General features: G+C 34.8%; 1 protein-coding gene across 5 annotated transcripts in view; it reads right to left on the reverse strand.

Annotated features, from left to right (window-relative positions):
• LOC141820244 (BEACH domain-containing protein B) overlaps window positions 1-22,055 on the reverse strand; it is a 67,909-nt gene extending 45,854 nt beyond the window's left edge. For all 5 annotated transcript variants that reach the window (XM_074707535.1, XM_074707530.1, XM_074707532.1 and 2 more), the window contains exons 1-8: window positions 21,723-22,055; window positions 21,067-21,313; window positions 18,780-18,843; window positions 17,561-17,768; window positions 14,657-14,833; window positions 13,663-13,965; window positions 4,730-4,952; window positions 307-360 (exon numbers count right to left, since the gene is read on the reverse strand). In XM_074707535.1, coding sequence (XP_074563636.1) covers window positions 307-360; window positions 4,730-4,952; window positions 13,663-13,965; window positions 14,657-14,833; window positions 17,561-17,768; window positions 18,780-18,843; window positions 21,067-21,188 — 1,151 coding nt within the window. In that variant the 5' untranslated portion in view covers window positions 21,189-21,313; window positions 21,723-22,055. The remainder of the gene's footprint in view (window positions 1-306; window positions 361-4,729; window positions 4,953-13,662; window positions 13,966-14,656; window positions 14,834-17,560; window positions 17,769-18,779; window positions 18,844-21,066; window positions 21,314-21,722) is intronic.
• Between the last annotated feature and the right edge of the window lie 1,925 nt (window positions 22,056-23,980).

Here is a 23,980-nt window from a genome sequence, read left to right on the forward strand (position 1 = left end):
GGTATGGTACAGTGAGAACATGGTCCAACAAAACACTAAAATGGGCTTAGTTGACAGCAACTAGAGAATCAGATTGTCATGTATAGCTGAATTGACCACCAGTTCCACCTGAAATGCTGCAGCTGTATAGCCACCAATTTTGTGTGCTCTATTTCAAGCTGTACGGACACCAATCATGTACTCTGTTTCCAAAGTACAAAGTTTACAAAGGTATATGATAAAGTTATATTTTTACAACAGCAAAATCCTGAAGCCAATTCTGAGTGCAAAAACACTTGAAAGAATAATGTTAACACTTCAGGATACACAGACTCCCTTAGTACTTCCAAAGAGAGAAGTTGGAGCTGAAAAATTCCACTTCTGCATAACGAAAATTAAATATTTTTAGTATACAGATCATAAAAAAAGCAGAATCAAACAAATTTTCAGTCAATTCAAACTAACAGTAAAAAACAAACACTTGACCACCAAATCAAGTAAAGAAAAAAAATAAAAGATGGTAGTGTTCATTTCCACGGAGAACTATCAAAGTCAAAGTAAATCAGAACAAGACAGTCAGATGAAAAAAGATGACAGGCAAACAAATTAAAAATCATTAGAAAATAGAAATATAAAATCTTCAATCAAAAACTCCTTCCATTGAAGACAAACATGAAAAAGGTTGAAATATCAGGTACAGGCAGGTGCAACCAAAAGCAAGTACAAGCAGGTGCAACAAGAAGTACAGGCAAGTGCAACCAGAAGCAGGGATGTAAATCAGTAAGAATAATGACTGGAGCTTTATTGTATCAAGCATAGAAACCAATACACATCAAAATCTTGAGTGGTGCCATTGTTTCGGTCTTTGACTAGAACGAACCGTGTTAGTGTTCTGTACAGTGCCAGTGGCGAATTGGAGATGAAAGAATGAAAAAAATGAAAAAGAAAAGAAAGAACAAAATATATACCAAAATTTGGAGTTTGTATCACACGTACAATAGTGCAGATTTGACATTATATTGTACAAGCGCAAGCTACAAAAAATAAATAAACATTTTCAATTTATCTTGACATGTGTTGTTACATGCTAAGGGGTGTTGAATGTCAACATGATATAAACTCATCGACATAATTGACACAACAATACAAGATAGAACCTATAAGCCAAGTAGTATTGAATATCGGTAATTTATCAAACGATATTTTTCGACCATGCCACCTAGAATGGAACGAGATTTCAAACCATGCACATCACAATAGTTTGATAAGTGGCAGCGCCTAACCTTTTAGAGTACCAGATACACTGATTTAACAAAACAAATTGCAAATATGGGGCACCATCTTAATCAACAGAGTATGATCAACTATTTATTTTAATCTACTCTTTGTTAGTAGGGAGACTCATTAAAAATAAATTATAAGCTTAATTATTACATTCTTCATCCATTCTATTCTCCTTTGAACCAAGTTCAAATAATTTGGCATAACTTCTGTTGAATTGAATGGCACAGCTAGACAAGGTGAACCACTATAACCCTAAAAATAATAATTTTGACTACTCTTGCAATTGCAGAACTAATATAAAAAGGGTAAAATAAATTTTATGTGTGTTAAAATAAAGACTAACAAAGTTGGTTAATGTAGTTGGGCCAACCTCGTCCGACTCTGACCTACTGAGTTTTGAAAACTCCAATACAGAGAAACCATAACACAAAATTCGTTTCTCATACAAGTATGAAAATGAATTAAACATGAAAGAAACAACAAAAGAAAGAAATATTACATGAGTTGAACACTAATATGAGCTAAAGTTCTTAGGGTTGGCAAGACCGCTTAGAGATTACAAGAATTTGAGGATTTGAATATTCAAATGTTATATTACAAGCTTCCTTGCATCCCTATTTAAACTAGCAATCCAATCTTCAAACAATTGATAAGACTGCTCAAACAGCTATCTTCTATTTAATTTCAGTCAACTCAAATCATGTTTAAATGCCTAAAATCAAGATAATAAGTCCGTGTCTTTCCAACATCTAATTGTCAATCAATCAAAATCAGACTCAAATTCATTGCAGTTGACACAATCCAATTCAGTTGAGCCAATATTACAAATGTATTTGGCAACAAATAGTTTCTCTAATCAACTGACACCTGGATCAATCGACTCATATCCAGTTTGATAACTCATGTTGTATTATTCAACTTGATTGGTTATCATAGTAATCCATTCAACAGATATTTTTTTCAATCAAATCAAAATCTCTACAATAGACTTAAATCTAATGGGAGCATTTTGTCGACCTAACAACTTTCAATCAACTGTGCTTGCCTCAATCGACTCAAACCAAATAGAACCCTTTTTGTGAGCAAAGTGCTTATGGTTGACTCCTAAGCTGACAAAGCATTTCAATCAACTAAGTGAATCTATTAAGAATCCCAACTTAAATATGCATAAGCATTGGCTACGATCTTGGACACTTTTTCCTTAGTCGTACAAATAGGTAGGCTCTAGCCAAAAAATAACACAAGATTGCAATTTCTCGTAATCTCTCTCAACTCACACATCAATATCATCGATGCTTCTAGCCCTTGAGTTCATCGCGCTCTGTCTCTAAGTCATCGAACCAACAACTCAATCATGTGAGTCTTATCAAGCTCCTAGCCAACCTTGACCTCTTGGCTTTCTAATCAATCTGTCAAGCTCCTAATCAACTTTGACCTCTTCAACTTCTAATCATCCTGTTAAGGTGGTCATCATTTATCTCTTTGACTTCTTATCAGACTAGCAAGCTCATAGTCAAGCTTAAGCTTAACTTTTAGACTTTCAGTCAACCTATGCATCCCGCACACTCGACACACACATCAACAATATAAAATAATCATAACTTAAACTCTTTATAAACCACATCGAATTAACACGATCGAACTCATACAGTTGTTATGATTGCACCAACAACTTTAAATTTTTGCAAGTATGTACATGTCACAACACCAATGTAGCTTAATTTCAAAAGCGAAGCTAAGAAAAGGGCACCCCTTACCTTGTTTGCACACCTTATTTGAGCACGGTGCAGGGTTCAAGTTTTTGCATGTTGTGTGAGACACTCATGCATGGACTTCTCAAATGCAATGGTTTTTCACATGGAAAGGATTTGTAGTTAGTATACAAGCAAAACTGATTGGAGCAATTGGTAGATTTCCATAAGTGCTATAAAGGATAGTGATTGAGAGAAAGCAATGGAAAATACAAGGTGCTTACAGCAACACAAATGGAGCATGCCGGGTTGGTAGGTTGTCAGCATGTTATTCATTGAGTTACCATAGGAGACACATGGTTAGGGCACATAGTTTGCATTATGCATATATCTAGTGTTTCTCAAATGACCCCTGTTGTGTAATAAAATTTATATTCTAATTTTATTTTTCCCTCTTTGTATAATCATAGGCATGATATCATCCATTGAAGAAATTTATGTCCTCTAGGGAGGCTTTCATGCTCACTAATAAAACATACCCTCTAACAAATATGGGCCTCGCTTTAGTCATTACAGCTATTAATCTCACCTTTAGATGAGTCTACAACTCAACAAGCATGGGGATGGCAATTTTAGAGACTATTCGGGTAACTATGATACCTAAGTTGTTTAAGTCTAGCTCATGTTTTTGTTTATAGAAATAGAGATGTGTTCACGCTTTACCTATTAGCGTAGTTGCAGACACTATGTTGAAGCAGATTTATGAAAATCAAATATCAAACATGAGAATACTATATTTACATAAATATGATTTTTCCATTGATTGAAGTGAAAACAAAAAACAAAAAAAAAACAGCATTTAAAAAATAACTTAAAGCCTTGCAATGAAAAAGGATATTTATGTGCGACCATTTTTATCAACTAGATCTCCAAGTAAACTCATCAAATTCTAGTTAACCTTGATTGGATAAAATAATGTAAAAATATTTATTAATTATTCATTTATTTGAATTTGAGCCATATAAGTAGTTTCCTGATTTAAAGGGCTTAGAGGGTCAATGGTCTAGTGGTGGTCTGTTATCATATCATTAGGTGTAAGGTGTAAGGACTATACAAGACATCTAGTATAGTGTTTTGAGAATATTTTATAAATATTATTATTCCCCGTTTGAGTTTTTACCTTATTTCCTTTTACCTTCATCTTATCAGTCCTTCCATCTCCTTTTAAGAATGACTATTACATATGCTCCAACTTTAGAAGGAATATTAGACTTGTAGTTCAACAAAAATGTTCCACGTATTCTGTATTTTGTCTCAATATATATAGAGACATGCCCAATTGAATCTATGACACTAGTTTTCCTAGACTAACTTGTTGCCAAATACATGAAGCTTCCTTCCTCCACGCTTCCGAATACCTATACATAATGGAACATGGGAAAATAATCATGAAAATAAATCTAGAAAAAGAGGAAAATTAATCATGAAAATAAATCTAGAAAAGAGGAAGATCAAGTTCTATAATTTTTGCTAGAAGTTAAACAAGAAGAAAGAACATTTGCCTCTTTTAAGTGATTACGTGCATCTAAGGAGAAGATTCAGTACCTCGCAGTTGCCAAGTAAAAGTAATTTGCAATAAATAAATAAATGAAAGCTTCATAGTATACCACACATGAATATAGCAAAAACAATAATCTCCTGCTACAACAAGAAGTTAAACAAAAAACATTGATTTAAACAGTCCTATTAATAAAAAAGATTGTCAAGGGGCATACCTATCATCTTCACTAAGAATCATCTTGTTTGAAAAGGAAAAATTGCTTGATGGAAGTCCAAGCCCATCCAACAAAACATCAAGTCCTCCGATGCTCCTAAAATGATTTTGTGCCCGTGGATTTTCACAGAGTGCTGACTTTAGAGTTCCCAGAGTCAAATAATTAAGGGATAAATCAGTCCACTGTTGTTTCAAGTTCAATCTTCTAATAACCCGTAAAAGCTCTGCAAAAGGTCACTTCACATGACTAAAACCACAAAATAAGAGTGAATGAAATGATCATCACACCAAGCACCAATGCATGCGTTGCAGACTAATGCATCAAGCAAATGCTGAGAAGTATAGCAACAGGGATTTGATTAATTTTGAAAGGATCTGTTTGAAATGCAATAAGCATAAAAGAAAGGAAACATCATCAATGATAATCTGTACATTGTGAGCTGTAGATTTCTTCCTATGCTACCCAAAATTAGGTTGAGTATGATATAAACTTAGGAATTGATAACATACATTATTTGCATTTAATCTCTCAAAAGATAGTCCAATTAACCATACAATTGGTGCAAGGAGACTGAACCATAGAATAGGAAGTATGAAACAAGAAGTTTTCTAAATCACAATATTGGTAAAGAAGTATAATCGAATGAAAAATAGGAGAGTGTAGTCGACATTGCATCATTAAAGAAGTTGATTCTCACTTAGATTTGAACATGAAACTATCGGCAGTTTCTCAATTATGGAGATAATTAAATGAAATTAGATCACATTTAATAAATGAAACTCTCAGCAGTTTCTTGATTATGAACATATATATGAACAGGGATCCACTTAACAAAATCCTTATAGGTTAGAGGGCAGGCAAAGGGTCTTGCAACCAAGAACACAAGCAACAGAAGGGGCAGGGCCAGGTGGTCCTCAGCCAGGGGGAAGGGCTCTCAGGTGGGTTCCCAGGCAGTGGATGAGCGATCTGTCCCAGCCAAACTCTTCATAGGAAACCTAGCTCGGAGGACCTCTACAAGCGTACTTAGGGGTTATTTTACTCAGAAGAGATCCTAGAAGCCTATATTGTCATCGATAAGGCAGTAGTGAAATTGCAAGGGTTTACGTTTTGTTGCTTTTGCTGTGGAGGGCACTGATCTACAAGTGTTGAGAGTAAGAATTGAGTGGATAGTGAAAAATGGTGGTGGTTAGAGCAAGACCTAGGAGCACTTCTGTTGGGTCTGAGCATTCAAGCGCACATCCAGATTTCCATGGAGTGTCTGGCTTCATGGTGTTGATTTGCCAGCTCACAGGAGTTGATTTGCCTTCAAATGTTGGGATCCATTTGTTCTCATGTAAGAGAATAGTGTGCTTATTTCCTGCTCTCATATCTATCTTCTGGAACTCCTCATTGCTGAAGAAGACCTAATAATTGGGGATAGTCAGTCCTTAGTCCAGCAATGTTTCTGGAGGATGAAGCTTCCATGTGGTAGGTTGAGTTTTTTTGTGTGGGTCAGGTTGTCTGGCATCCTGGTGTTTTGTCACCAAACAGAATCGCTTCGTTTTCTAATCTCCAGTTCCTGTGGTTTTGGAGGGATCTCAGCAAGGATTATTTTCTATCAGTTTATGCTACTACACAGACAAAATCTTTGGTAGTGATTCTTCCATCTATTCTATTCTCGATGAAGACCACGCATAAGAGATTTCCATCCAATTGTTCACAATTTATGGCTTGCCAGATTGGCTGAACTCCAGAGGTACAAGGGGGACAGTGGAACAAGGTAACAAGAGACACACTGCAAGGATCAGCTCAAAGGATGATCCAGAGCAGAGGGAAGGTGGATGCCTTCCCTTTTGGTGATAATGTGTCTGATATGGACCTTGGCATGGATGCAGAAAGGATTTTTTTGGAATCTTCTACTGTCAGCAGTGATCTGGTGGATGTGGTTGCCAAGATGTCCTCTGCAGCAGTTTCTGATTTCTTGTCTGGGTTTCCAGCTTGGTACGAGTACACCTAGTAGAGAGCACTGGATAGTTTTGTCTCGAGAGTTTCTACATGGCTTACACCTTGGATGAATTTTGTCTTTCTCTAGGAAGGAGATTTACTTTGATAAATAGCATGATCATTCATCATTTCACTCATTATTCCTGCACAATTTAGCTCCTCGTAGTATAGGCCAGACATAGACTTGCCTCCATTCGATGAGGGTTCTTTTGGCACCATTGATAGTCCTCAGTCTCATCTGTCAGGAATCTCGCCTCGTGGGATTCAGTATGCAGGCCAGTATCCACAGGAGGATTGGGTATTATTAGCGCTTGAGAGTATAACCCTTCTCTTGTGTAAATGGTGGTGGTCCTATCTATCATGTGAGTATATTTTGAGGAAATGTATAGTTTCTGCTGCCTACTTTGCATCTAGAGAATACATCACCTCTCCAGATCAAGCTTTGTCGTATCTTAGAGGTACATTTGGCAGGCCAGACTTTTGCTTTTGGCAGATACAGGACCTTCCACAGGGGCTGAGTTATACTTATAGCACAGTCATTGATATGACCGCTTGGTGTTAGAATGGTCCTCACCAGTATTTTATTCTGTTTTGAATCAAGAGTTCTGCCTTAATCAACTCGACAGAGCTTCACCGACTCTTGGACTTTGTTTTAGTCGGCGTGTTCCATGTTTGTAGCTTATATTGTTGATCCAGATAGCGCCGAGTATCCCATAATCTCCTTCACCTCTTGGTATTGCATGGATCCACACATGGGAAATCTTTGATGAAATCAATGTACCTCATACTCAAGTGGGAAGGTATTAAATCTCTCCGACATAAGTTAGTTTGACATTCCTTTTTCAAGGTCAAAATTATAACCTGGCTCATTTTAAAAGACAGATTGAATTCAAGGGTTAAGATAAGAAGAGAGTGGATGGCTTTGTTAAACTATTCCTATGTCATGAGCCATAGTCATTTGAATGGATCTACCTCACATAGTTTCTTTTCGTATCCAGTTGCAAGAAAAGATAGATCAGGCTGTTTCCAATCTTTTCCTTGCAATAGACTGGGAGTATGTCTGTGGCATTAGTAAGAGTTGTTTCTCTCTGGATGGATTCTCCTCACTTTCACTGAGGCATGGATGTACTTGCAGGTTGCTCAATGAAATTCTGTTTTCCCAGACAACAGATTGAATAGGGCTCAGGAACTTTATTCTTGGAAGCAAACGCTCACTATGGAAGGTGAGTTTGCCAGTTTTTTCAGGGCCTATTGGGAGGCCCTTCATAAACTTCTATGAATTGATAGCTTTTGTTTTCATGTAACTAGGTTTTGGGCTGGATTGCAAGGGTAGAGAGTCGGGTGCTAAATGTCTCAAGGTTCCAATATTTCTCTATTTTTGTTCCCATATCTCAATGTATCAGTTGCCTAATTAGTGACACCTAGTTACTCAATATCTTTTTTGGAAAAAAAACAACAAAAGAAAAAACGTCAAGGATTAAGTTTGGGTCAATTAGTAAATTCAATTACCAACTACCAAATACTTATAAATTGTTTTGGCGAATTTAAAACCATGAATTATAAGCTTCACATTAAAAAATTATAGAATAGGGTAAGCACATTCCCTCTTTTTATGATTTTTACAAATCAAAATATTTAATGCAATATAATATAGATTCAATAATAAAAGATCATTAATCAAGCAAGATGAAATTGATTCACAAATCCCAAGGTTCATGTATCACACATTGATGACAATGTACAAATTATTATTTATTTTATTTAAGCAATTAAAATTTTACGGAGGTTTAAAGTTTAGAGTCATACCAATGTTTCAGTTCTGAATACGATTTTGGTATAATATTGTACTACGCCGATACGATTTCGATACTTTTTAAAATATAAGTGCATTAATTTTTTTAACAAAAATAATTTTATTAATATTTACTATAATTGCTCATGTTTGAATAATCAAAATTATTTTTATTTATTAATAAATATACAACAACAACCAAACTTGTATCCCACTAATTAGAGTCGGCTATATGGATTCTTTTATGTGGCTCGATATCTTATATATCATCATCTATATTTAAATAAATTTTATCCTATATTTTATTGCTAATCAAGTTATATTTGATGTCCCTCTTTCTTAATTATTGTATGCATTTGTCATGGTCTCACATTGTCTGACTAAGGTATTTATTGGTCGCCTAAATACATGTCCAAATCATCTTAAATGCGTCACTCAAGGATTTCCCTCAATAGGGGCATCTTTGATTTTTTTTTTCTCTGATGTTTTCATTTATTATCATGTTCATCCCCGTATGTTCGCACATTCACCTTAACATTCTCATCTTTGCAACTCTCATTTTTTGCTAGTATACTAATTTCATAGCTCAACATTCAACTCCAATTAACATAACAAATCTTCTCTTAAGTTTTAAAAATACTTTACGATCACAAAGAACACATAATACCCCTCTTTCATTTCAACTATACTGTCAGTCTTCAATATAAAATATCTCTATCAACCCCTCTATTCTTTTGCAAAAATAATCCTAAATACTTAAGCTCTCACCTACAAATAATTTCTCATCTCCTATCCTAACAATTTCCCTACTACGTCTAATATTATTAAACTTAAATTCCATAAATTTGATTTTTACTCTACTAAATCTAAAACCTTTTAGTTCTAATGTTTCCCGCCACACTTCGATCTTAGCATTTACTCTTTCACATGTTCACATACAACATGCACTATGAAAACTTATCTTAAATATGTCCAGTGAGTTAATCCATAACTAGTATAAAAATATATGGACTTAGAGCTGATTGTTGGTACACTTCGATTAATCCACTTAGAGTCATCACTCTTGTCGTTACATCCTTATAAATATCTTAAATTATTTTAATATACACTACACAAACACCTTTCTTTTCTATAATTCTCAACGTACTTTCACTCAAAACTCTATCATAAGATTTTTCTAAGTAAACGAATACCATATGTAGCACTTGCTTCATTTCTTGATACTTTTCGATCAATTTTTTTATAAGTAAAAGTGGTATATCATATATCCAAAATGTACAAAATGAGATTTTAAAGTCTATTCATGTCTGATGTAGTATCAGATCTGAATAGATACCTAAAGACCTGTATACATGTAACTGCAGACTCCTGAATATCCTCTCAACGTCTAACAAATCCTCACCAAAAAAACTACGATATCGAACCATCTACACATAATGTATCAGCGATGACAAAGTTAAATGACGGGCCTTTATCACCAACCTAATCCATCTATAATGTCGTCCAAAGACACGGATCGTCCTCGAATAGGCGGATATCTCTGGACGCATATGAAACTAGTCTCGAATCCTCTGCCATAGGTCTGCAATAGGGGGCACTACAAGAACAGAAGCTACTATGTCTCCCACACCTGTTTGCAAAAAGTACATTGTCCATACTCCTGTCAATCTCTAGTGGGGAGCCTCCACTGTGCCAGCATCCAAAAAGTAACTACGTGACTCAACTGAACATAAGACTATCACACTGTCCGAGCCAATGGCACTCTGGGACTAGAACGTCTAGAAAAAAATCATAAGCCCGGGTAACTCCGTCATCCTCTACAAACCACTTTGTCAATCTCTATCTAACAGCCTTATATGTGTAGTAAACGCTTAATCAACAGGGAATCTGAATGAGTTGTCTGTCAAGTCCATAAATCAATGTGACTCAAGTAGGTATGATGTACCCACTTGATCCATAGTGCATCCCCCTCTTGAATCCTCCAGAGAGTCTTAGCCAAGAGGGATAGGTTCGACACCCATAAGTCTCTGAATCACATGTCACCGTAGTCTTTCAATCTACACATATCCGCCCAAGACACTGAAGGGTGTTTGGACATCCATATGAAAGACCAGCAGATGTTGTAAAAATGGTCAATGATACCCTACGGTAACAACATAATAGAAAGCCAGAAGCACTCGACGCTCTGAAGAACTGAAGTGATAAGTTACGCCTTGCTTGCATAAGATGTATAGCTTCGATCGTCGATATTTCAGACAAATTCAAATTGATTTTTTGTCACCCTGGTCTCCTTAATCTTTTTTCTATCACTCTTTCCTAAAATTTTATAGCACAACTCATTAATTTAATTCCCTTATAATTCACATAATTATTTACATCTCCTTTGTTTTTTTATAGGGGATAGAATACTTACCCTCCATTAATTATGCATTTTCTTCATTTACAATAAAAAGGGCAGCTCGATACACAAAGCTCCCGCCAACGTAGGGTCCCGAGGAAGAGTCTATTATACACCCTGCATTGCAAGAGGTTGTTTCCGAGACTTGAACACATGATCTCTAGATGACACGACAGCAACATTTACAATATAAAATTAAATAACTTCGTAATTCATCCAATACCTTACTTCCGAAGCATTTCCGTATCTCTGTTGGAATATAATCTGGCCTAACAGTTTTTTCATTTTTAACTACACTCATTGATTTATCGGTGAGTGTTCCTACGTTCTAAGTTCAAAATCTAAGATAATATGTATTCTTGCAATATCTAACCTTACCAAACCTAGAATGTGAGAACTCTTGCATATTTAATACTACACTCAAATTCTCATAAAGATGCAGCGGTCCTTAATAAAGTGTTACAATCGAACCCTGCATTGCATTCCTTACGGAGAACAATAGCATTGGCGCAATAATTTGATGAATTTATACATAACATTTGTCTATGTTTTAATGCTGGATGGCAACCTGACACAACTCTCCTCCTTTATCTAAAATTGGGATTAGCCATGGCGGATTTTATTTGCCATGGGTGGAGTTTATTTATTAATAAATATAATAATTAAATAATTCCATTATATCAGTTATAAATTAACTGATATAAAACTTATAATAATTAAATGTTGTTTATATACAACTTAAGGCAAATAATTGACTTTAATAACTATTTATTTATACATAACTTACAGCAGATATTTAACTGCTATTTATATATTACTTAATAGTTTTATATCAACGGTTAATTATATATTGCTATTTATATAAAAATAACATTATAACAGATATATTAATATACATTATAACAGTTTCTTATAGATTATAACACATACATAAATAACAGTTATATAAACTGTCATGATATATACTAATTATATATAACATATGTATATAAATAACAGTCATATAAATTGATATAATATATATCATAACAGTTGTATAATATATATCAGTATATATAACAGACATAAATAAATAACAGTTACATATAAGTAATAGTTATATATTATATTATATCGCTTATATATATTATATCAGTTTATAAAACCGAACTAATATATATTACTGATAAAATATAATATAATATACATAATTATCATATAATCCCTATATCTTTATAGGGGTCCTAAATTTATAACAATATTCTTTTCCATCACACATCAGTTGGGACTGTCGCTCCCAACCCCAACCACTGCTCCCACTTCTGACCACTGCATCGTTATTACCTTATTCACGCACTGTCTCTCAAATTCCTTGCTACTTCCTTTGTACTGTATTCACCTACTATGTCTCAAATTCTCTGGTACTCTTCCTTAATTCTTTACTTTGTCATATCATGAGCACAAATGCTGGACAAGACCATGATCGACCACTGAAATAGACATGCCTTATAATAGACCCTTGTGATGATGCATTTCGTGTGTGTCGACACCACACTGGAATGGTATTTTTAGATTGTGTCAGGTGGCATGGCATGATATTTTAAATCATGAATCATATTGAACTGAATTGAATCATCACAACTTTCTCAAATCTTTGTTCATATATATGACACTGTTTTAATATGAGTTGTAATGTATCTTGTACTGTAAATCACGAATTGCAGAAACTATTGTATACCATCTACGTGAACAAAACAAGATAAAACAGGAAAACAAGAAATAGTGAATATTTGTATGATTTTATAAAGGAAGAAAAACCTAGAACCAATAAATTAATAAGATAAATAACAAGGCAATATAAAGTGTAATGTATTTCAGCTAGGTGAACAGAAAAGGAAAACAATGAAAGAACAAAGACCAAGGAAATGATTACGTGGCTGCACAATGTGTATTTAATCCATATTGCTCAATCCCAGACAAGTATGAGTCAATTCACCACTCATTTTGCATTTCGAAAACTTTAGCCTATGTAGCATAAGCACAGTTGACCAGAACTATTCAGCTACTCTAGAGAAGTTGAGTGATAGGTATCTACCTGAGATTCTTTCCCACCAGTGGTCACAAATGAAACTGTAAGAAGTTGTTGGTTTCTGGGTGTAAGTGGCAAAGTCAAGATAGGTCAGACATAGGAATGTTACATCATTGCAGAAATCATGGGTGTGAAGTCGGTTATGGAGATCCAACAGTTAAATTCCACTGCAGGAAGAGCTTTGAAAATCCAGAGATAAGCCAATTGAATTCCCAAACCATCAACAGAGCCAATGTTTTAGGAATTGAACCAAGCGAATCCTGATAGCTGAGAGGTTCCATACTAGGTATTGTTTGAATTGTTTAGATGAGAGCCCCGGTCAGTGGTACTTGATGTATCAGTGGGCTGAGGTATATGCTAAGTCCCCATTGTCATGTTCCAAGAAGATTCAATTTCATTAATGATGGAGTGCTTAAGAGGGAAATTTTCATAGGTAGTAGAAAGCATATTTATTGGCATTCTCTAGTGAACAACAAAGATAAATAAATAAGCTAGAAGACAAAAAGATAATTTACATCTTCTCAAAAGAGAGAAAGAAATGATTCATAGTCAGCAAACCTAATGCACCAAATCACTAATGCTGACAATTGAAAACACATAAAACAACAGGAAACTAAATTTGGAAAATGCAGTAAATGCAAGTCAAATGAAAGACAATGCAAGCAAATAAACTAAAGAAAAGCATACCTTACCTACTAACCAATTAACACCACCTGCTTCAATCACCATAACAATTGCCTTTTGCTGCCAAATAATTCTTGTCTCAGAGAACAATTTCCTTGGACCAATAGAAGAAAACTCTCGTGGATGTTTCCTAGTTATATCAGTCTGTATGTTCCCAGTTCTCAGAGTATGCAACTCCATGAAACTAAAAATAATCGAAACAATGCGTACTAGTAGCTTTTGCAAGAAACTTATCCTCTCCAGAAGGGTACTTGACAAGTGTTCATCCACTGGAAGAGCACTTGTCAAAGTTTTCAACTTCACAACTGCAGCTGAACAAATAAAAATTCATATTAGAAATGAAGCAGGTCAGAGAATATATAAAAACCCAAGCTTTAAAGTTTCAAATGTTAGGTAGCCAAGTACAGTAGTGAAATAACAGTCAAACAAAAAGTAAAGAAACACAACAGAGAATAGAAAGAGTACACACATAAAATGAGTAGTTCATTGAAAAATCAAACTCAGAATTTTATAGTTAAAAAGATTTTAAGTGGAGGAGACATTTGCATAATATTCCCAATTCAAGAGCTGTGAAAATAGGATTTGTATAGTACCCAACTGTGGCAAGGTGCAAATACCATTTTCTGCAATCACAGTTTCCAAGAATGAGACTTAAAATTGCAAACTTAAGGTAAAACATGTATTAGATGTTTACACCCTTGAGAGGGCTGAAGACCTTTAGATCATAGAGAAATTTGATTCCAACAAGCACATACCATGACCTTAACTTGGTATAAGTTCTAAGTGGTATAGATCACTTGGCTCTTAGACCAATATATATCCAAGTACTTCAAAAATTTATGATGCAACGAGAAATATAGGATTTGAGATAATTGCAATAGGTTCTGCAGTGTAAGCTACAACTATAAGATAATAAGAGTTATCAAAAGGATTGAAATATTCATAAAAATTTAACATAATGAGCCTACAGAAGAATGAAACAAAAGATTTAAATTCAGGTACCTTTCAAAAGAGCAGTGATCTTTTGCACCCCTCCATAGTAGCTAAATACTTTGCAATTGTGTGTTGAGCGTGTTAGAATTGTGAGACAATTCAAGGCATGTAAAGCATCAGCTGTAAAATCAGGGCTTCCTAATGGTTCTGAAGGATCATCATTACCGTGCCCAGCACTATTTTTTGCTACAGATTTAAAAAAAAATAGAATCGGTAAATAGTTTGACTGTCAACTAGATGGAGGAAAAAATTTAATCAAAGATTTACTAAATATCTTGGCATACATCTCCAATTTCATATAAGATCTCTATTGGTAAGGAACATGATTGTGTATACCTGTAAGGCTTGCAAGCCCAGCCCAACCACTGGCCCAAAGTTGTATGAGATAAAGCCAATACTAAAAAAAGGATGAAAAAAATGTTGAACTGACCTCTTAAAATGATACCAGTATACCTGGTGTTCAGTTAAGAAGAGAAGGTGATATCGATGATTGATGGTGGCAGTGGTGAAGGTAGAGTTATGGCATGTTTGGGGAAGAAGGGGAAGGGTTTGTTGTAAACAAATGAAAGAGGAAAAAGAAAGGGAAGATGTAGAGGCAGGTTTGTGTGGCTAGGAATGGAAAATAAGAGGTTTAAGTACAAAAAATAAAAAAGAGAATGAGAGGAGGAGAAATGTGTTTGCTGGAAGAACAAGAAGTGGATTTGATAAGGAACCAATGCGGAGGAGAAACCAGTACATGAGGAGCAGATCAAACATCGGGAGAAGACATGAGCAACAGCATCACATTGAGAGATACGAGGGATAAAAAGAAAATGGGGTGAAGGCCATGCAGATGGACTGGATGATAGATCTGCAAAATGAAGATCCATGAAGATGGCTGAAGAAATAAACTGTGCAGAGAAAAATCAAGGGTTGTCACAAAAAAGAACATAGAAGAGGGCAGAGAGGAGCACAAATGTGCACAGGAAACCAAGATCAACACCTGAGCCAGGTAGAAGGAAATTGACACCTGCACTAGGTAGAAGGCAATCTGCATAGCTTCACATGAGAAAGTTGCTCATGGATGCAACAGATCTAGCGCTTGCACAGGTGATAAAGTTTTGTCCTGCGCCTGGAGAGAAGTACAATTCTTCTTGACAATTGTTTTGCAGAAGCTCAGCTGATTAGAGGGCAACCTGTGCTTGGAGGAAATCAGCAATGCCGGCACTGGAGGGCTGCAGGTGTGTATGCGGCTGAGGGTGTGGAAGCTTGTACAAGTGGCTAAGTTCTATTCTGCACCCGGAGAGATGTGCAATTCTTCTCGATGATTGTCTTGCAGAATCCCAGCTGATTAGAGAATAATGTGATTGGAGGAAATCAGCATGTGGGCATTGGCAGGAAGAACCACGGCAAAAGAAGATGACTCCATGCTCAAGGATGCTGCTCATAAGGGCTGGAAAAGCCCTCATCTCAAAGTTGAAGCATAACATTATAACTGTGAGCAGTGAAGAATGAGGACAGACGATTGAAGAGAAATAGCTACCCATAGTGGCACCAACCAGAGAAGGACGAGAATCTCAACAAGAGAAAGATGAATAATGGGAAGCAGATTGCTGAATGAGGAGAGGGTATCCCTGAAATAGAAAGCCTCCTCTTGAGGGGATTTATGTGGAAAACCTAAACTAGGAGGAAGTAGCTCAAACACCAAGTTTCATGGGAAGGAATAATATTGTATTGATCTTATTAAGAGATAACCTATAACATGGTATCTATAAGACTCAAGATTTAATCCTAAACCTAAAACATTCAGTCACTACACAACTCCATTAACCCTAAACAAAAAAAAAAAGGAGATAGGATGAAAGAAGTGGACTGGATATTTTGATCAAATCATTGACAAATAAATGGAGGGAAATATAAAAGAAACCTAAAGAAATAATGAAGGAAAAAAAAGGTAGTGAAAGAAGAGGTATTAAAGTATTATTTAGTATCGTTAATTAGTAGGTTCATATTGTGGTAGAGATGTTAATGTAGGGAAAAAATCTGATTTCTCATTAATCAAGTTTAAATGTGGTAATTATGCAAATAAATTGTGAATATTTTGTATAATAGAGCGGTTAATAGAAATTACACAAATCATGTTTTCCAACTTGTGTGAAGTTCATTTGTCTAAATGAAAATATCTAGCATTCTGATTTTGCATTTAAGCTATGTATGAATTGTGTAAAGTGGATATGACTTACTATTATTATCCCTTTTGCCTTTGAATATCATGTTTGAAAATGTCTTAAAATATATGATAAGTCATTCTTCACAAATTTATCATATGTTATGATCTATCTCCATAAGATTGGAGCATCACATTTATGGTATTGTCATTGTCATCTAATTTAATAGTTACATATTGAATTTAATCATGAACTATCTGTCCATTCACTAATGTCATATATTTGTATGTTGCTTTTATAAAGAGACAATGCATATGTCTTGGCTTGGACAGGACAGAACCATTCTCAATCAGCATATGATATCACACTAGATACAAGTATAAATATCAGAGTAGATCTGCAGCATTAGAAAGAAAAATCATGATTTTTGAGACAGACTAGATTGTTGCTTTAATGTCAGAACTAAAGTGACTGAAACAGTGCTTTGGCAATTATATAAACTATGACTAGTTAGCAACAATTCTACAGGTTCAACCCTTAAACTTACACTTATACAAAACAAAAATTGACTCACAGCCTCTTATAAGGTTTGCCAAGAACAAAATGATGAGTGTAAGTGTGCATGTTGGTGTATATATAGAGAGAGAGAGGCGGATTGTAGAAATAAGATCACAGTTAAATCAGGATATATGACAGCCTTGTCAAGTGTGTGCACAGATATGAGGAATAGACTATACAAAAGCAGAAAAACAATTTCATTTCTTACATTCTGCCAAAAGAGATGTTATGCAGACAATCTCTTGGATTAATATCAGAACAACCTCAGATGGATGACCAGCTGAGCAACCTATGATTATATCTTCTGGTTCCGTTACCAACTCAGCTGGTGTTTGACCATTATGCACAGGGTCCCAATTTTCATATGTTTGTATGAATTGCAAGAGAAAACCTTGCAATAATTTCTTTTTCTCTACCTGTAGAAATCAAAGGAACCATCTAAACACCAGCAATCACCAAATTAACCATCAGATAAAACTTGTTTTAATCACAAAATTTTACTAAATTAACATTCAGTAAGCAGTGCAACATATAGATGATAAGCCTTAGCCTTTATGATTATTATAAAGCCTTCACTTATGTTAAATCATTTTTGTCCAAAGATAAATAAAAAGAGATAATTAAAGATTTAAACACCCAACAGATAATTTAAATACTTGTTTTTCATATGATAAACACTAAAAAAATTTCTTGTGCTAGCATGGAACTTGCAAGTGCTAATTTAAATACTTGTTTTGCATGTGATAAACACTTTAGCACTTACTTGTTTGTATGTTACTTACAACTGGAACCCTATTCCACAATGTTATATTGTGTGTTTACATTGCATGATATTGTATAGAAAATCTACTGCATAGTGCATACACCTTTTAACCTTCAGTATAGAGATAAACTAACAATATGGCAGCCATCAATCATCAAAGTAGGCCATCAGAGCACTTGAGCCATTATATCAGTGACTAATAAATGTCCTACCTGTGCATTAAGAGCTTGATGGACATCGTGAAAGCACTTGGCAATATTTCATTAGGAGATAATCTCGCATTAAACCATTTTGTTTCGTTAATCATCATCCTACTTGGCTTTTACATGTCATTAAACATCACCAATACACAATCAAATTATGTTATTGAGAAATAAAGAAACATGATAGAAATAACCATTAGATTTTACTAAAACTTTTACAATCAAAAGACTGAGACTTGCATAGAGTGAAATAATAGCTGCTCTTCTGTGAACATGAATATAGAGAACATCAATGCCAGCTAAGAGTTAAAGATTAATGACTGACAAAAAAGCTAAGCTATATTATATACAGATAATTAATATTATGACTACCTTATCAAGTTTATACTTGTATTTCTGCTAAACCATAGCATCAGATGCCAATTGAAATAACTAACAAAAGAACCAATGAACATGATTACCTTATCAAGCTCATTAGTATATTTCTGCCAAAGTGTATTCAAAAGTGCTTCCTCACCAACATCCCTAAAACACAGAAGTACCCACAAAGCATACTGTTTACAAAGTGAAATTTATGAAATAGTAAGATAATAATCTTCCACATACAAGTTGATGAAAAATTAGATGTTTGTGTGCAAAGTTTACTGGAAATGGAAAAACTTAAGTTAATCATGCAATGATTGAACAATACTTGTCTCAAATGAAGAATCAAGAAATATATCAATCCTTCCGGGTAAAGAACTCTTGAAGGTATCAGATTCCAGAAAGGAAATCTATACTGAGTAAAAGGAACTAATTTAGCACTAAACCTTAGATAATGTGTCATATGGTAGCAACTAGGCTTCATGAATCCGTGAAATAATCAACTACCATCGGTAGCTGAATAATTTGTGGCCTCAAAAATTAAAGCTAAACCAATGAGACCATGACACTTCTAGAAAATAAAAGGTTGCAATTAAAACCATAACAATGATTTTCAAAACTGCCATAAGTCAAATTTTAGAAATGAATGCTCACATCAATGGCTTACCTTTTATTAAGCAAAAAGGTTGAAAACAAGAAAAATATGATGATCGAGGAAAATATATAATGGAATGAAAACAGCCTTGGACTTGTTCTTAGAAATATTGAACCCAAGCATTAGTGATTCAACCCTGAAGAACAAACAATAATCCAGAAATGGCATGTGTAATGACTGTCTTCCCCACAAAATAGTGTGACAATATATAATAGCCAACAACTCCATCCTATAAAAGAGATTGGCAAATCAGCCTAAGAGAAGTACAGAACTATCTAAATTCTAAACCCAAAACAACTTTTAGGTAGGTTGACAGATCAAACATGGAATTTTTGCCAATAGACAATAAGCATCAGCCAATATATTTTATAATTAATTTTTAATGTAAAGGCTAGTATGCAACTTCTTTTGCACGTCAGTCATCACTCACATTACCTAGGACCTATGTAATATTGCATACTACACCATTGCCAAAACAAAGAAGGTTGGCAACATTACAATTTAGAAGTCAAACCAAATAAAACAAGTGATAATTACACAACAAATGAGCTTCGACAGTTAAACTGAAAAGTTTAGCAAACTAATTGTTGCAAGTTTTCTTTCAGTGTTCTTCATGAAGAATTTGGAATAATGTGAGAGGAAACAATGAAGAAAAATGTAGAATCAGATTCCCTAAGTAACATCACTCCATACTTCCAGTGGTATACTACTTCCAAATATCAATACTATATTTTTCCCATTTACATATATATGTTAGCAGTGTCCAATTTTGATTCCATTGAAATACAATGTATAGTTAGCCAAATACACGATTACAGGTCAGAAAACTGTTGCCATGTTATATATGTTTCAGTTCCAACAGTAAAATTGATGTATCATCATGTTGTATCCAATTTGAAGGATTTGAACTTCCTTGGGCCTAGAGGTGTTCAACTTTATTTTAGCATGCTTATCAAATGTGGATGCGACAACAAGATTAAGATATATCTTTGTATAACTCAATGAAGTTGTATTGCTCTTTCTTTGTCACCTAGTTGAAGCTATTAAAAGGGCTTCCATACGATAGGCAATCAGCCTACTGCCTAGTGTCTAGGCAGGGTCATAGGTAGTCGGTATAAAATAATATTAAAATATAAAATTAAATTAAATTAAAAATAGCTAACATTAATGTATATATAACAATTGTATACTTAATCAATCAAAACAAAACAAGTTTATAATGATAAATAATCAAATAAGCACTAGCCACATAAGAACAATACATTTTATATTTGACATAGCAACCAAGAAAACAAAAATTATAATACAATATATAATTCAATAATTCCAAGTCATAACTAGAAATTGTAAGAAAGCCCATAGTTACATTATAATTAATGTAAACTATAATATCAAAACAGAAATAAGATAGTTAATATCAAAAGGAGAAACATTTTAAAAAAATATTCTTAGACCCACATGAACCACTTGAGCCAAAAGGATCACTTAGCAAGGGCAGCTTAGCCACTGATCAAAAAGGTAACTTCATAGAACCATTGCCTAGAGCGCTTTTTAAAAGAGTTGCCTATAAGAGACGACCTTGCCACTAGGAAAAGTGACCCCACACAGTAAACCCTAGGCAGCCACAGCCACATAAGCCGCTATTGAAAACTATGGACCTTAAAATCGCATGAGAGTAAGAAAGACAAGGATAATGTCATAAACACCTTATATAAAATTGATAAACTTACCCAAAACAAATCCTTGGATAAGGAGCACCATACTTGTCACCATGAACTGTGGATCCACCTTCAGAAGTTGGGTTGCCAGAAGACCTCCGAATGAGGTCAGCAACGCCCTTCACAATATTCATTCCTCGTTTCTTAATCTATTACACATTTAAACGTCCAAATATGTTAAGAGGACAAAGCATTAATGTTTTCTTCACTTGTCGGATATCCTGTTGTTTGCATCCGCCTGCAACCAATAAGTTTTTTCCTGCAAAATTGAATAAACATGGATCACAAGAAAAGCTTTGAATAAGAATTCAAGAAGACAAAGTTATCAGTTTATGGTCGTGTATACCACAACGGCTAATTGAGATAGTTTCACTTCCCCCATGTAGGAGAACAATCGAGAACCCTATATTCCCTGGAGCAATAAACTACCCAGGACTAGACGGTGGCCAACGTAGTCGAAACGAATTAAAATTGTCACAAAAACCCTAGACTTAGCAAATGCATGTAACTGTGGAGTTGAAAGTGTTTGATCGCCAATTGCGACAAACTAATGCGTCGGTATCGAAAGAACCTGCTGAGGAACAACTTGATAAAGAAATAATGGTTCTAATGAGAAAAGACGATGTCTAAATTCCTCCAAGAAGAGCGACGGACAAAGTAAACCGGACCTAGTCGGATCAGCAGCAGACAGGCCGCTCCGGAATCCTGGGAGATCCGAGCTCTTGCGCTCCTCCCTCGAGCTTCCCTCTTGGATCGCTCCGATAGGACGGGGGCGGGGACGGGAGAAACGAGACGACCGAAAAGACTAACAGATGGGATATATAGATTTTGGGTCTGCGGCCAAATTCTTGTGCGAGCAACGAGGGATCGGGCACCAAGATTCGGGTGCGAGCTGCAAGCGACTGGGCGGCGAGAGATCGGAGGGCAAAGAGGAGGAGGGAGGAGAGGATCCGGCAGCGAGCGGAGAGGTACGGCGAAGGGAGGGCCGAGCGGAGGAGGGGTTCGATCGCACGGGAGGAGAAGACAACGAATATGAGTGGGTTAAGTTTATGGTAATTTTATTGGCTTTCTTTCCACTTCTTTCCCTTCTTCCTCCTACAAAAAATTATTTTGTCGCTGCTCTCTCTCTCATACGATGCCGGTATAGGAAGAAAAGCTCGGTGGTTATAACAGTCAGAACGTTGTATCGGTCGACATGCAATTGTAACGGTATAGCTCGCTGTGATGAATAGGATTCGGTTTAAATTTTATTTTTTTTGAAATAATCAAATTAAAATTTTCGATTAATTTGATTTAATTAAATTTTTATTCACGCCGAGTTTATGAATCATTCATTTCTTCTGTGTCATACTGCTTTTACGTGTAGTCGAAAAGTTAATAATTGAGGATTATGGACAACAAAGATTTTCCCGGCCCGTTTGAGTAGACATCTGATGCCTCACGATTCATGATTTGCAACAGTGTATATATAAATCTCAAAGTTTTGAAATAAGTTTTCAAATTTCAAACACATTAGACACTTATGTCATATCAATCCTATCTAAATTTTTAAGTATTTCAATATGGTTGACCTAAAAGCTTCTGTTAATGACTAAGTAACAAATTAGTAACAATTTTGGTGCCGAAAACATATTGGATTCAACTGGGTTAACCAAATACTATCTAGGTATCCATGTTTTAGCTATGTTTTAATATTACCTTATATTTTAGCTAACAAAATAAAATAAGACTTTTCCTTTTTGTATCCCTTATGCCCTAGGCCATTTTTGCTAAAATTAATCCTTTACCTGCAAATTAGTATGTTTAGGGGTTGTGAAAATTTCTCTAAAGCTAATTTCAACGAATCATTTTTTTTGTTTAGTTATTCATTTTCTAATTCTTGAATCCTAAAATGTTATGTAATTTACCACAAGGTACAATGAAATTAATCTTTTATTCTATCATGACATTTTCATTTTCCAATATTTTATTTTTCTTTCCAATTTTATCAAATGATTTATTTAATGAATTAACTAAATCAATTAATTTAGACTCATACAAAGAGGAATTTACCTCATTTATTGTGTCACCTCTGACCTTCCTATCTGATTTCTCTTTCTCTGCATCAAACGAGGTGGAGATTCTATGACTTATCACCATGAATGATCTGCTTACTTCATTGTAGATTGTTGCAAGTGCTAGTAGTTTTATGTCATTTTGTTCAATATCCTCTGATGAGCTCTACATCCCAAATGACCTTTAAGGTTATTTTAGATTGTTTGTTCTTTGATTTTTTAGTTTAGGTGCCTCCTTTTTTCTTGGTTTTGAACATGTATCTTTTACATGTTCTTCCTTGTTACAATTGTAGCGTCAAACTATTTTCCTTCTGTCCTTTTTTTTAATGACTCAAATATTCTTTCAAATTTTTTCTACTTAATTTTAATATATTTTAAAATAGTCTTCTTACCTTACCATACAGGTGTTTCTATCACTTCCCTCTTCTACAATGAACTATTCAGGAGTCGATGATCGTCCATTTCTCTTTTTCCCTCTTGAGCTCAATGGTCAATAGCTAACTCATCACTCTGTATATATATATATATATCAATCAATCATCAAATCATCCAAAAGATTAATTCATCAATCCTTTAATATAATTTGATTATTATCCGAAACATAAATCACGAGATGGATCGTAATTCAATAAAAATAGACAAATCAGAGCATTATTAAAGCTAAGTGGATTGTCTGGTCTATATATATATATATATATATCAACAGCATCAGATGAGAACTGATGTCACACGATTCCTCGAAAAAGTAGAAAACAGCATATCAACCACACCCTACCAAGTCCAATTAAGATTGAAACATAATTTAAAGAAAATTCTTTATGTTTGAAATAATGAACAACCGGATGCTAATTAAAATTATGAGAACAAATTTA

Source organism: Curcuma longa, unplaced genomic scaffold (genome assembly GCF_044706935.1).
Source record: "Curcuma longa cultivar G26 ecotype Majalengka, Jawa Barat unplaced genomic scaffold, ITB_CL_G26_1.1 utg2798_np1212_758248_RagTag, whole genome shotgun sequence".
Classification (NCBI taxonomy): Eukaryota; Viridiplantae; Streptophyta; class Magnoliopsida; order Zingiberales; family Zingiberaceae; genus Curcuma; species Curcuma longa.